At 35.2% G+C, this 14206-nt stretch overlaps 1 protein-coding gene across 6 annotated transcripts in view; it reads right to left on the reverse strand.

Annotated features, from left to right (window-relative positions):
- The window catches only part of ULK4 (unc-51 like kinase 4), a 217193-nt gene that overhangs the window by 160760 nt on the left and 42227 nt on the right, over nt 1–14206 (reverse strand). For all 6 annotated transcript variants that reach the window (XR_007627722.1, XM_050306783.1, XM_050306762.1 and 3 more), the window contains exons 19-20: nt 10429–10512; nt 1412–1573 (exon numbers count right to left, since the gene is read on the reverse strand). Coding sequence is in view for 5 of the 6 variants with exons in the window: in XM_050306783.1 (XP_050162740.1) it covers nt 1412–1573; nt 10429–10512 (246 nt within the window). In the remaining variant the exon portion in view is untranslated. The remainder of the gene's footprint in view (nt 1–1411; nt 1574–10428; nt 10513–14206) is intronic.

Raw genomic sequence — 14206 nt, forward strand, 5'->3', positions numbered from 1 at the left:
AGAGAACAGATGGAAATGGGTCAAAAGGTGGTGGAGTAGGAATTGGAAACTGATGATGAAAAGTATCTCCAGGCAGAAGTCTTGGAAAAAGAAATGTTCACAGTGAGAGGAAGGCATTGTCAGAGCTTCTCCTGGAATTGGTTTCTCTGTCCCTACTCTCTGCCCAGCCTTAACCAGCACCTTTTCTCTCAGCAGGTCCAACCCTAGCCTCCACCATCCTTATCAGTCACTTCAAACTTGAGATTTCTATGATCCTATGATCATCTATGCTCTATCCTTCTGGTCTTACTTGCTATATATGACTGAATAGCATTCACCCTTGCAGGGTGTCCCCCACGTCTCTCAAGTTTGAGAATGAATGCACAAAAGTGCAATACACAAGTCTTTGGAAGAAACTATTCAGCACCAATAATTTAAGAAAAAAAAAGTAACCAAATCCCCAAAAAGATTTTGTTGAGCTTTCCCAAACTAATTTACACTTAAGTGGCTTTTGTTTTGTTACTTATTCTCCAGCAGAAAAAGCTTAGAAACAAAATTTTAAATTATTAAAAAAAAAAAAATTAAAAACTTTCGGTATACTGGAAAGAAAATATTCTTCCTGCTGCTGAGCTTGTCAGAATATCACTCTGACATCTTACAGATAAAAAGACATAGCTTTTCTACAGGCTTAATACGTGATATTTACCTGAGGCATGTTGGACCCCAAAGAGAGAAATAATACTGAGACACAGTCCCCATTTGCCACCTCTGACAGGCAGGGAAAGGTAAAGTGTAATTTCTTGACTCCAGAGACTGAAGACAGAGATTCTTCTTAACATATTTTTATTATTGATTGAAATAATGATAAGTAAAAGTCCATAGTGCCTTACTGTTGATGCTTTGCAGACAGAATGCTAACTCTAAGTAAAGATATGACACGTATTTCTTAAGAGAAATGTATTTTTACATCTGAATATAGATGTCAGTCACATATAAATTCTTCATGATATATTCAAATAAGGCAGGAAATAAAATAAAATAGGACACTGATGATGTCAGCTTATGTGGTCATGCAGAATAAAAATGTCTAGATATCTGTAGCAACAATTTAATGAATATAGAAATCATACAGTATACTATAGCTGAAGAATACATTAGTATTTTAAAATTAGTATCTTTTCAAACATAACTCATTATTACCAGGATAAGAAAATATATGTTCCAGAAAATGATGAATCACAAGGACTTTTCATAAGCATGGAACTGTAATGTGTGCACTTTTCAGTTTAAGAAATTTTTAAAACATATTTTAATGTAGTCTGAAATATAAATACACACACATACAACAAACATACTCAAACATGTTTCAGTTTCAATTCAGAATGTTTTTCAATGCCAAAACATTTCTGTGTCACAAAAGGAAATTCCTTACCGAAACAGCAGTTATCTTCAAAGAATCTACTGCAGAATGCGTGAAAAGGTACCACAAGACAGGTCCAATTTCTCCTGTAATAAATCCTTGTGCATGGCATGTACGAGTAGTGCAAACATTTTCAATTATCTTTGCTGCCAAGTGGTTCACTACCCGGTCTTCCTATAAGGAGAGGAAAGGGAAATTCATATGCAAATGTTTCTAATGTTTCTGATTTCTTTTTAAACTACCACCTATGTCCACATTTTATTCCATGTATACTGTCATGGTGTGGTTTCTTAATTTTATTTGATACTTGCCGAAGCAATTTCATAGAAAACCTCATGTTGTGACCAAGTTATGTTAACAGATCCTACTTCCCTCCATTTCACCTTCTAATGCAAAGACAATTTAGTAAAAGTATAACTTACTAATAAACCTTTCGGCTCCAAATGACCACCCCAAATTAAATGCAGTCATTAAAAATGAAAAGCTTTTGCTATGTTAAAGGTGTTCCATGAGCAGTGCTTTCTGAATGAATGAATGTGTGTCAAAACTCATCAATACAAAAGGCTCTGAATAGCAAGATTATGAGATATACAGTTACATTAGGAAAAAAATTAAATTAATTACATTAAACTCTCTTTATTCAGGAAAATCAACAATCCCTGGGATAAAGAAAAAGCCTTCACAAAAGTTAACACCCTTCTCTTCTTATCCTGAAACAGACAATCCTGAACAATGTTAACAATGTTAACAAATTAATTGGTCCCATTTACTACATGAACTCCTAAACTTCCATAAGAGATTCTGAATCCTGAGTATTTTTAATACTAATTAAATCATTTTATCTGCAAACTCATTTGTGGAAAGCCACTGTACGTGTAGCTTTATTATCTATGTAATACTATTCATACTATAATGTCTCTGTGGAATAAAAAGCAACATGTCAGAATAATCACGAGCAATCGGCACATCATGAACATCACATGGCAGCAGTTTTTTTCTCAAGAAAACTGTTACTGACTCAAATGAAAGCTTAATACACAGCAGTTAAAAGCAGTCTCTACTTTTTCTCTTTCTCTCTTCCCCCGAATTTCTTTAGTATATCTTCTTTCTTCTTCACTCCGCTTTCACTTAAAATCAGTATTTAACAGAACTGGAAGATACATTGCTGGTGCTTTTTTGGTTGTGCATTGCTTCACCTCATCTCAGTCTTTAAATACAGAGTAAGTGAAGTCTTTCAACAGCATCTTAAATGGCATTCTTGAATTCAGCGAGAGTGAATTTTAATGTAAGAATTTGTCCTCATAGCCTGGTTTCACAAATAATTCATCATAATATCTAATTGATTTCTTTCTTAAACTAATCTCTAATATTATCCTGCTAACCTTTGGATTTTTGACATTTATCTTTACACTCAGAGCCACCACCAGCTTTGAGCAATGACAATGAAACCTTTCAGAAAACAGTACAAAAGCCTTCCCAAAGGGGAGAACTTCATTAAAAATACACTCAAAAGCACTCTTCCTTCTACTGACTTAGGTATTTTAAAATATAGACACTGATGGAGATATATTTGGAAACCCTACTAAAATGTTGTAAAGAAAAAAATAAAAAAAATTTCATATTAATAATTTTCATGCTAATCCTTCCTGTTCCTCCAAAGAACTGCAGATCTACTTAGAACAGTTAAAAGAAATACCGAAGCCAATTTCCATCTAAATCAGTTACACTCTTTTATAAAACTTCACTTATTTCTGCAGTCTTCCTTCTGATTTACAGACTAGAGGATTTAGGCTTCTATCTTTTCACAGTTTTCATTAATACAATATATTGCATCATTTTGATCTATTAAAGACCTAAGTATACAAATATTTATAAATTCTCAAAACTTTTTATAAATAAAGTTCACCATTAATCTTTTTCTGGGAATTCTACTCATGAATTTCAGTCTTTTTTACTTAGCTTTACACTATTTTCTTTATGTTTGGGTGGAGTTTGAGTGGCTCTAGTCATAAATGCCTTCTATTTCTGATTGGTGTACCTAATGGGAGGTGGATGGTGGTTGTGGCTTGGCACCTGAGGAGGGGTTTTGACATGATTGTTAGCTTCAGCAGCACAGCATCTTGATTCTCCCTTGTCAGACAGGTAATGTACAGTCTCAGTACAATGTTCTCCCATCCTGCTGGGATTAGAATGGAGGGGGCCATGTAGCCTCCACTTCGTTCCATACTCTGTTCTGTTTCTCTGAGCAGATGTTTATCATTGTATTGGGGAGTATGTCAACCTCAGTCCAGGGAGTTGCAGCTGCTTTTTACCCTAAAATTTTACCTTGAATCCCCTCTAGGTTTAAGTCCACCCATCATCCCACAGTGGTCTTTAACATCTTCATGAGGGGAAGCGATTTCTTCTCTCCGGTAATCACTAATAGGAACAGCATGAAGTTGTGTCAGGGGAGGTTTAGGTTGGATGTTAGAGAAAGATTCTTCACCCAGACGGTAGCTGGGCACTGGAACAGGCTCCCCGAGGAAGTGCTCACAGCATCAAGCCTGGTAGAGTTCAAGAAGCATTTGGCCAATGCTCTCAGGCACATGGTGTGACTCTTTCGGTGACCTGTGCTGGGCTAAGGGTTGGACTCCACAAGGGATCCTTGTGGGTTCCATCCAAATTGGGACCTTATACGGTTCTATGATCTTTCTTTGTTATACTTTATATATATACATATACATACATTTGAGTAACCACATAATACTGATAAAGAAACATTAAAAACTGAAAGATTCAGCAAGTATTCCATCATTCTTCTAAATCAACTTCCATACACTTTTTCCTTTTATCTAAAGACAGAATAAAAAGAAACTACAAACATAACTTAATGAAGTAAAGCTGTATCCTCCTGAGAATTCATGATTCTAAGAATTAAATCTTACTTTGACAATAATTTGCAATACAAAGCCTTCACAGAGAAGAGTGAATATGTAGAAAAAAAACTTGTAAACACCTTTTGCAGAGAAAATGTTTTATAATTCTGGCAATAAACTAGAGAATTGATATCTAAAGAAGAAATTAAAGTGATAATGTATACGATTCAGAGCACTACTTTTATACTACAGGCAATTCTGCCAGTAAAGTAAAAAACTGATGTCAAAAGAAGAAATAAAAGTGAGAATATATATGATTCAGACTGACACTGTGATACTCTAGGCTGTATTATACTTCCTGGGAAAACAGGTATGAATTTATTCTCCTCTCCTCTAAATTTTCCTTTCTCCTCCAAGTTCACTATAAAGAAACTATTCTCACTAAGAATATACATTATAAAACATAGTGCCTTATATTACATATTGGCAATTTTTTTTAAGTTTTCTTTTATTATTATGAAAATTCCTCATCTATACAGAACCAAAGCCCTCAGACTTATATCTTGCTCCCTAATAAAGGAAGAAGTCCATATGAAAAAGGGAAATATGTACTATATAGCTAACTGGCAAGCTCTAATTTATTAAAAATCTTGTTTACACAGTACCTTGCACATCCAAGAGACAGAAAATTATCCTTTATGAACTCATTCACTATTTCTGATTCAAATACATTCTCCAGGTGCCACTCTTTGAAATGAGAGGATTATGCCCATTTTAAGAGCCAAAACCAGCTAATTAGCTGTAGTTGTATATATTTATTTATCTGTGCAAGTGTATTTCCTGCATATAATTTTTTTTGAGATTCTATGAAATTATTACTAAAATTGCATATAATTGTGTACTTTATATTCACATGCCATTTGGGAGCAGAAATGGACAGATACCAAGCTCCTGAAAGATTTTTCAATGGTTCCAGTTTTAGGAAGACTGAAAAGGAGGCTTGCACACAGCTTCTGGCACCACAGTCTAATTTCAGTAAACAACCTTGTCAAAGCAACATAATCCAGACCAAATCAGAGAAGAAAAAATAAAAAAAAAAAAGACATAAAAAAGTAGTTTGGATATGGGAAAGACTACCAGTTCTAAGATAGGAGAGGATCTGAAGGAAGGGAGGGGCCAATGTAAGGGTGAAAAGAGTGGAAGCAGAAAGGTGAAAGGATTGACTGGAAAATAATTGAGAAGAGGAACAGATGTAAAGTAGAAACTAAAACTGAGACTTCACTTAGTTAAGATCAGGTTGAACCTTAAATGTCATAACAAAGAACAAAAAAATATATGTAAGTCAATGATGAGATTCAAATAAGAAAGGATGATTCATTAGGTGTCAAGTATCCAATGGTAACTTGAACAACAGAGTTTTGAATAAAGTAAGTAAAATGGATGAAAGGAAAAGAGTAGTCACATTAGCTACTTAATTAGATACTTAATATTGAATAAGAATATTCTTTCTGAACCAGAAAGTATCTTTCATGAATGCATAACATAGGAACTGTAAGAGCTAATAAGCACTTTAGCTGCAGAAATCAGGACCCTGCTATCTTAAGTGACTGCACACAAATATTTAGAAGTTGAACTTAGACACAAATATAGATGCCTGGAACGGGCATTTTGTGTCACTGTTGGAAACAGTTGTTAGAAAAGATTAGTAAATAAATACAGGAATATTTACTACATGCATTCTGACAGACTGCAACATTATACCAAAACTAAACACGTCAAATCAAGTTTATCATTTACTTATTTATGAGTGTACTAATTTCCTTATTTTGACACATCATTGAACACAACTGTTCCTTGCCTGAGTTGAAAATCAGCTTCCATCTCAAGGTAATAACACTGAAGTGCAGGGAATCTGAACTTGTGATCTCCTACAAATAAAAGACTTTCCCAATCTTGTACTCCACCACCCTAAAACTCCTTTCACTGGCACATACACTTTTTTGTCACTGTTAGATTCTCAGGCACAGAACATATTTTGGAAATGACACTACCTGCATTTTCTGAACATTTTGTTCTTTTACTGGTAAACAAAAGGAACAGACACACGTTTCAAACTCCTTCCTGCTCTACTGTTCTGTTTCAGAGGGCAATTCTGCTTTGATACTGACATATCTTATAAAACTTCAGAAATCCAAGAACACTTCAGAGTAGTTCATAATGACATTGAAGAACAGCAAACCTACCTTACAAAATGCAAAGCTATATAAACTCTAGTACTGAATGACATAAACTGGTTTTATCTTCTTGAACTCTTATTAAATACATTAAATAAAACTTCTTAACTTGCAATAAACATTACAAGTATTTATAATGGATATATAATATACTGTGGTAATTCAGACTTTATTACAAAACCTTAGTTTGCCACTTCCATAAATACTGCGACAATATACACATAATTACTCCAGAAAATATCCTGATGTAAAATTTAATTAACTAAGCTTAGAACTAGCATTAGAATTAACTTATTATTTTAATAAATGTAAATTATTAATCACTAATGTTAGAATGCAAAGCTCACCTACATGTAATAAATTCTTAGATAAGGGAAATTATTGAATAAATAGCAGATGACAGGCTAAAATGTAAAATAAAATACAGCAGCCAAGATCTTGTGCTGCAGCCAAAGAACATTAAGCACAGTGAAGGAAAGTTTAGACAATATTTTCAGGATTTTCTTATCCAGTGCTTTACTAGTTGAAGCAATAAAATTTACATGTAACCTCATTTTAGTTTTAAGTCAGAGCTTAAAAAAATCTAGATTGCTCATTTTAACTATTTTTATTATCTCCTGTTTTGCAACATTGATTGAGGAAAATTGAGTTCATGGCTGAATGAGGTGGGGCCAAAGGACACAGAAAAGGCTCTGGATCTCAGTGCCCTCTCTGTCTCAGTCTCTAGTCTCAGTCTAAGATGGGCGAGTATGCCTACAGGAGAGGAAGCCAGAGGTATGGCACACTTAAGCAAACTGAACGTGAATAAGTCCACTGAACCAAAAAGGATGCAGCCAAATGTGCTGAGGAAGCCAGTCAGCACTGATTTGAGAGAGCACACATCTTCAGCTCTGTGGTGATCAGGAGATACTCCTGTTCACTGAGGGTGTAGGGCAAAGGGCATGCCCACCAGAGTGCAAAAGGAGGAATTCCAAACTCTGGCTCTGTAAAAATCACACAGCAAGTTTTCCTGGATTCTACTTTCAGGTGTGTCATGGTCAAGAAGAGTAGTAAAGTTAGAACAGATTTTTAGAGAGTAAAACCCACCTGACCAACGTGACAAGCTTCCCTTACACGGTTATGGGCTCAGTGGACTAACAGGGGGCAGTGGGTTTAATTTACTTTAGCTTTAACAAGGTTCTCCAAATGGTTTCCTAAATGTAACCAAATAGCAAAGACCTAGACTTAAGCAAACTAAAAGGTATGTAGAAAGCTAACTGGAATGCAACTAGAAGCTGGCATTATTTTGACAGGAAGCTGGACCACAAAATCTCCAAAGGTCCAAACTCATTTTTTCATATTATTTGATTCCCTTTAAAAGCAAAGAGATGAAAGGCACTTAATCCTAATTTTCTTTACATGTGACCATAGTTTGTGCTTTATTCTCTGTGAAAAAGACTGTTTGAATGTAACTAGAAAATGTTCAACATGCTCTCTACCATAACATATGAGGCAATGAATAAAGAAGCAATCCTGAACATTAGGGATTTTTCTTCCAGTTATCATCCTGGTAGCACACGGTTGGCTTCCCTCTTGAATGTCAATATCTTTCTTGTACTGGGGAGCCCAAAACTGAAAACTGTACTCCAGATGTGATCTCATCAAAACTGAACAGAGAGGAAGAATCACCTCCCTGAACTTGTCACTCTCTTGCTCATACAACAGCCCGTGTTGCTGCTGCTTTTCTTTGCTGCTAAGGCACGCTGCTGGTTCATGTTCAATCTGTCATTGCTATCCCCAAGTCCCTTTCTGCAGAACTGCTTCCTAGGGAGCTTGTGCTGTTGCAGGGGGCTACACCATCTCAGAAGCAAGCCCTTGCTCTCACTTTTGTTGAACTTCATGAGAGTCCTGTCAGCCCATTTCTCCAGTCTGTTCCAGTCCTTTTGACCAGCAGTCCTGACATCCAGATTACTGATGCAGCTTGCCCCACCCATTTGGTGCTCACAGCTAGTGAATACACTCCAAGCGGTCACTGTGCTAACTACTGAAGACATTAAGCAGCATTGATCTCTGAGATTGATAGTTACTGGCTGCCAGCTGGACCTTAGCACCACTGATCACCTGAGCATATTTTCCTGCCCACCTTATCTTCTAATTAATCAGTTCCTACTTCACGCATTTGATTATCAGTGGACTATAATAGAGTGTGTCAAAGGTCTTCCTAAAGTCAAAGCATTCAATGTCCATGGCTCTCCCCTTGCCCACAACACCAGCCGTGTCTCCGTGTCTCCATCACAGAAAGAAATCAGATTGGTCTGAGGGTTGGAGCATATGGTATATGAGGAAAGGGTGAGACAGCTGATTAGCCTTGAGAAAAGAAGGTTCAGGGAAGATCTTACTACTGTTTACAACTACCTGATCAAAGAATAAAGAGAAGCTGGGGACAAACGTTCTCAGAGCTGCACAGCTGCAGAACAAGAGGCAATGGCCACAAGTGGAAATTCCAACCATATACAAGTAAAAGCTTTTTCCTATGAAGGTGTTCCAGGCACTGTTCAGAGAGCTTGTAAGACCATCACTTTTAGAGACATTCAAGAGCCAAACAAATATATCCTGAGAAATCTGATCTATTTCAACCTAATGTGAACAGGAGGTTGGATTAGATGACCTCCAGACATCCATTCCATCCTAAAGTAATCTATAGTTTTATGGCTTCAAACATGCTAAAAAAAATATATTGCCATTACAAACGAGTATCTTCACAAATAGAAGAGTGTAGAAGTGCACAGCTGTACTTGGCTAGACTAGACATAACTTTCAACTTCTGCTTAATTAAATTTAATTTAAACTATTGCATAGGCAAGGTAATTCTATTTTGTGTTGGTTTTTTAAAGCAAAATAAATCAAGACAAATCATTAAGAAAAATTTGACATGTTTCAGGACTAAGAAGCTATTTTTTTCTATAGGAATAAATTAGTGTCTTATGGATATCTTGATTTAGTTTCTTTACACTGAATATTCAGAAATAGCAAGTCTTCCATTACTAAATTCATAATTAAATAGCATTTCACTTAATGTGCCTTAGAGTGACACCTTACTCTAATTATGAGCTGCAAATAGTCCACAATACAAACTCAGTAGTGCATTCCTCATCATGTGAAGGTTTGAAGATATTAAAACGCATCTAGGTTCTTCCTCTATTAATCACAATCTGTATGCAATAAAGATCTCAAAAAGGAAGGGAAAAAAGCTATTTCCTCTTGCTTTCCACCCTCCAGCAACCTCCAACATGTTTTCTGCCTTGAGCTTTGCCTTGGGCAAAAATAAAGTCAAGTGGTCTCATACAAACAGTGAGTGTAAACCCTCCACTCAATTCTTTTTCATTTTACAAATTGGAACTAGATGCATGTTTTTCTTCCCTTCTTGTAGCACAGCTAAGTCATCCCCCAAACCAATGAAGCACACAGCATAGTACATGTATGAGAATAAACTTAGTAATTAATTTTTGGGCTCAAAAGAATGCTAACAACCCAGTAGGATAAAAATGTAATATTAAAAAAACCCTGTGTATCAGCCACTTCAAAACAGAAACTGAAATCTTGCTCAAAGATTTACAAAGGTGTATGAAAATCAAATTGCAAGAGGACAGCACAAACTGTCAAAACATTTCTCAGAAGATACCTATGTCAATAATAAATTCCACATTTATTAACAGTATTTTATATTTACTATCCCATTTCCTCCAAAACAAGCAGCAATACATAAATATTGAATATACAGAGAGCAACACATTTTTGCATTAATCTCCTGCTTAGGTCATGGTCTTATCGTGATTATTTAAATTCAAGAGCAATACTTGGTTGACAAGGTACTGCAGTGCTGCAGGCTACAATCTTCACACAACGCCTAAAGGGTTATTACTGTGGAGAAATTCTACTGAGGACCATGAAAGAGCCTTACCCCTTCCCGAAGACACCTCATTAGCACCGTGTAAGCAGCTGAGGGAACAGCCCAGCATTCTCTGGGGTGCTCCCCTTTTTCCTCCTGAAATGAAGCCAGCGGCACAAATGATTAAATCAAAAAATCACAACAATCTCAGTCACATAAAAAATGGGCAACAGATTCTTAATAAGGTTCATATTATACACATTTCAAATTAACATATGCCATGAAATATATTAAATTCCAGGGCATTATTACTATTTAATGTTATTTCATGTGCAGCACAGAGATTGATATTTTATTAGCTTATTTAAATAGACTCCAAAATCCATAACAGAATTTGTCCTGATATTTCTGCATTTCACCAATTCATTCTAATTCACAGAGACACAAAAAAATATTCTTGTATTCCTCCCAACCATTTTTGAGTACCTCAGAGAGAGATAATGGACTATTAAGAGATAGTGATGCTTCTCTTCAAATGTGACTTAATTATACCAAACAAAATCAATTAATTTTGCCTGGTAACTAAATAAAAACCGTAAACTTACTCTTGACAAAAATACTCTACATATATCCAAGAAGATATCAAGTGTTTAATAAAACTTACTGTATGGTATAGCCTTCAGTACATACGAACACTGTTCCAAGATCTTGATGTATATTTCCTTGAGATCACCCTTTTAGAGGGGCTAATTCACTGCTAGTTGAATCAGGGGGTTGACTGTTCCATTAGAAGTGAACTCCACTTCCCCATCCCCCATAATAGTCTACTGTAAAATTTCAAGTTTAAAACGGGACACTTGGATATCATTAAGATTTTACTGCAACAATTTCCATATCCAGGCTAGTAATACAGACCTATTAGCAAGTGAAAAAAGACCTCTTTTGGGAAAGAAATTGAAAAACAATAGATACTGGAGGGATATGAATACTATAGACCATGAAATCTATGTATAACTTGTTTTAATAAATAGACAAAGGATGACAACCAACAATTTCTTCAGAAATTATACAATTCTCTACTGATTATATTCCCAAATTATTTTTAGCATTCTAATTACTGTTTATAATAAAGAGCACAGCATGGGCAAAGTGGAGGTTAACGATGCAGAAATAAATTTTACTTTCTAAATTTGCTGATTTCTGAATGGCTTACAGTAATTCAACATATATGATGTGATAATTTCAGGCATTTAATTGAAGCACAGTAAATTAGCAGGGAAGACTATTACTAAATTGTCTAGTAAAATTTATTTTCCCTCTTTATCGAAAACAAAATTTTATTCACCACATATATTAATAGAGGAAATGAGTTTGTTAAATCTCCCATTTGTAAGCTGTTTTCTGCTAACTTTGTAGTATGGAACAGCTAACTTAAGAAGTATGGAACAGTTCCTCCTTGGAGTAATTTACAGACAATAAGAGCAGCTTGACATCCAACAGAGACTGCAGTTCTACTACATTCCACCTCCTTCATCTTATCCGAGTAACAGCATGTTGACATTTAATCACAGTTTGTCTTCCAAGGCTTAATGCATAAATTGAAGAGAATGCAACCCAAGTTTCAAGAAAAGGAACAGGAGGTAGCGCTCAGTCAAAAAGTGGAATCTTTTCCACCTGGAGGAGGCAGGACAAGGCTAGGAGTCAAGACAGAGTTAAAAGACAATCTCTGTTGGAATCGGCATAGGTCTGCTTCTCATTTTATTCACCTAATTCAGCCAGAAATTTTGTCAAGCTCTTCTGTAACCATACTTATTAAATGTACTACAAAATAAAAAGCCTTAAGAAATGGTGCAGTCCTGAAACACTAACAGTTCTTCCATTCTTAATGGTTAATGACTTTTTGCAAGGTTTAGTCTCTATTTAGAAATAAAAAAAGGCAAAGGGGGTTTGAAACTTGGAACCATTCTTAATTACCTAAACATACCTACACAATTTGACATTTAATAAATTTAAATATATCACCAAACATCGGGGAATCTTTCTATGTTTTGCTCACAGCCCATGTTGATTTTGATTAAACTTTAGGTTCTGCCCCCTAATAAGACAAATAGCACAAAAGGAATAAAAATATTACATAAAACTTGAAAGTTTTCCCTCAAGGCAATTCGCTCAAGAGCATCACAACATCCTCCCTGGAGTCTGCTCATGCTACTTGTAAATTGCTCTTGGCTTCTGTTTGGAATAAAAATGCAGAGATGAAGTGTAATATCTTATGAGATTTCGTATGCAAGTGCACAGATGATATCACAGTTTATGATTGAACAGGATCATTACAATTATCTGGATTTTTTTCTAGTATTTTCTAAGCCATAGAAGTACAAACAGTGATCCTATATTTAACCTAATGAATCATCAAGCACCTAAACAGCTGAACTTGATTTTAAGTATTTGATAATTTATGATTTCCCAAAGGTTCATATGAAAAAGAAGTAATCTTTATCGTTATTTAATATTAAAATTGTGGCTGGACCTAGAAACACTTGGGAAGAGCCCAGAGGGAATAAATAAATAAAATCAGTCATCCCCTCAAAAACTTACAGTTTAAATGAAAATATTTAGTAGCTTGATAAAACAATTAAGCAGGCAGAACAGTAAAATGGGAAAAAACAAGGAAAACAAGAAAACCAAAAATATTTTGTGTCCTTAATGAATTAGATGCAGTTATGATTTTTTTTTTTAATTCACCAAATCATAAAGCTTTGCTGTTTAAAGCTATAGGTTGGTAATAAACTTTCTTTTCATATTATCATATTACCATTGACTTGGTTTATAGAATCATAGAATCAGCCAGGTTGGAAGGGACCTCTGAAATTATCAAGTCCAACCCTTGATCCAACACTGCTGTGGTTACTAAACTATGGCACTAAGTGCCACATCCAGCCTCATCTTAAATCTTCCGGGGACGGAGAATCCACCACTTCCCTGGGCAGCCCATTCCAATGTCTGATTACCCTCTCTGTAAAGAATTTCTTCCTAAAATATGATCTTGGCAAGGTCATTCAATACTACTGTTCAGCAGTTTAATGAGCAACAAAATGCCTACAACACTACAGCATTCTGAGGTTACATATGTACAGAATAGAGAAACTAAAAGGGCTTTACTTAAAAAAAAAAAAAAAAAAAAAGAAGTGTTAGTATCTCCAAGCATACAAATCACACTGATATTTTTGAAGTTTTACCAAGACACATTATCTTCAGTTCATATGTGTCCAAATATCTATTCCTATACTCTAATAATTTCTCAGCTATAACTCAAAGCAGTGCAAGCCATTACTATAGATCTTCCTGAAACATGACAGAGTTTCAGACATTGTGAAGTTCATAAATACATATAGACTCAAAAATTTGTCAGTTCACGTTTTCAGAAGGAAAAAATCTATTCAGTTCAGGGCTTGCAAATCATTTTGGGTATTACAGAGCCAGTGCAAACAGATCTGTTTCAGCTATCAGAGTTCAATTTCAGAATAATATCAAGCCATGCAAAAGACCAATTATATTTGCCAATCATATTTTTCAAGTTGGAGTTTTAAGTTTATTTCTTTTTCTTAGTGGTTAAAAGTATATGGTTATCAATCTGTCTGATTGATACAAATCAGACAGAGGTACAAAATTTTTGTCCCAAGGAAAACTGAGAAAGTATTAAAACATATAAAAGTAACCTATGACTGTGGAGGTATTTTCCAGAACATAATTTCTCATTATAAGAACAAGCTCTGTGACTGCGTTTGACACATATTTTGGCAACTGTCTAAAAATGCTTGCTATCCTACATAAAACAAGGCAACCACAT

The sequence above is a fragment of the Myiozetetes cayanensis genome, unplaced genomic scaffold (genome assembly GCF_022539395.1).
Source record: "Myiozetetes cayanensis isolate MyiCay16 unplaced genomic scaffold, myiCay2020 scf1, whole genome shotgun sequence".
NCBI lineage: Eukaryota > Metazoa > Chordata > Aves > Passeriformes > Tyrannidae > Myiozetetes > Myiozetetes cayanensis.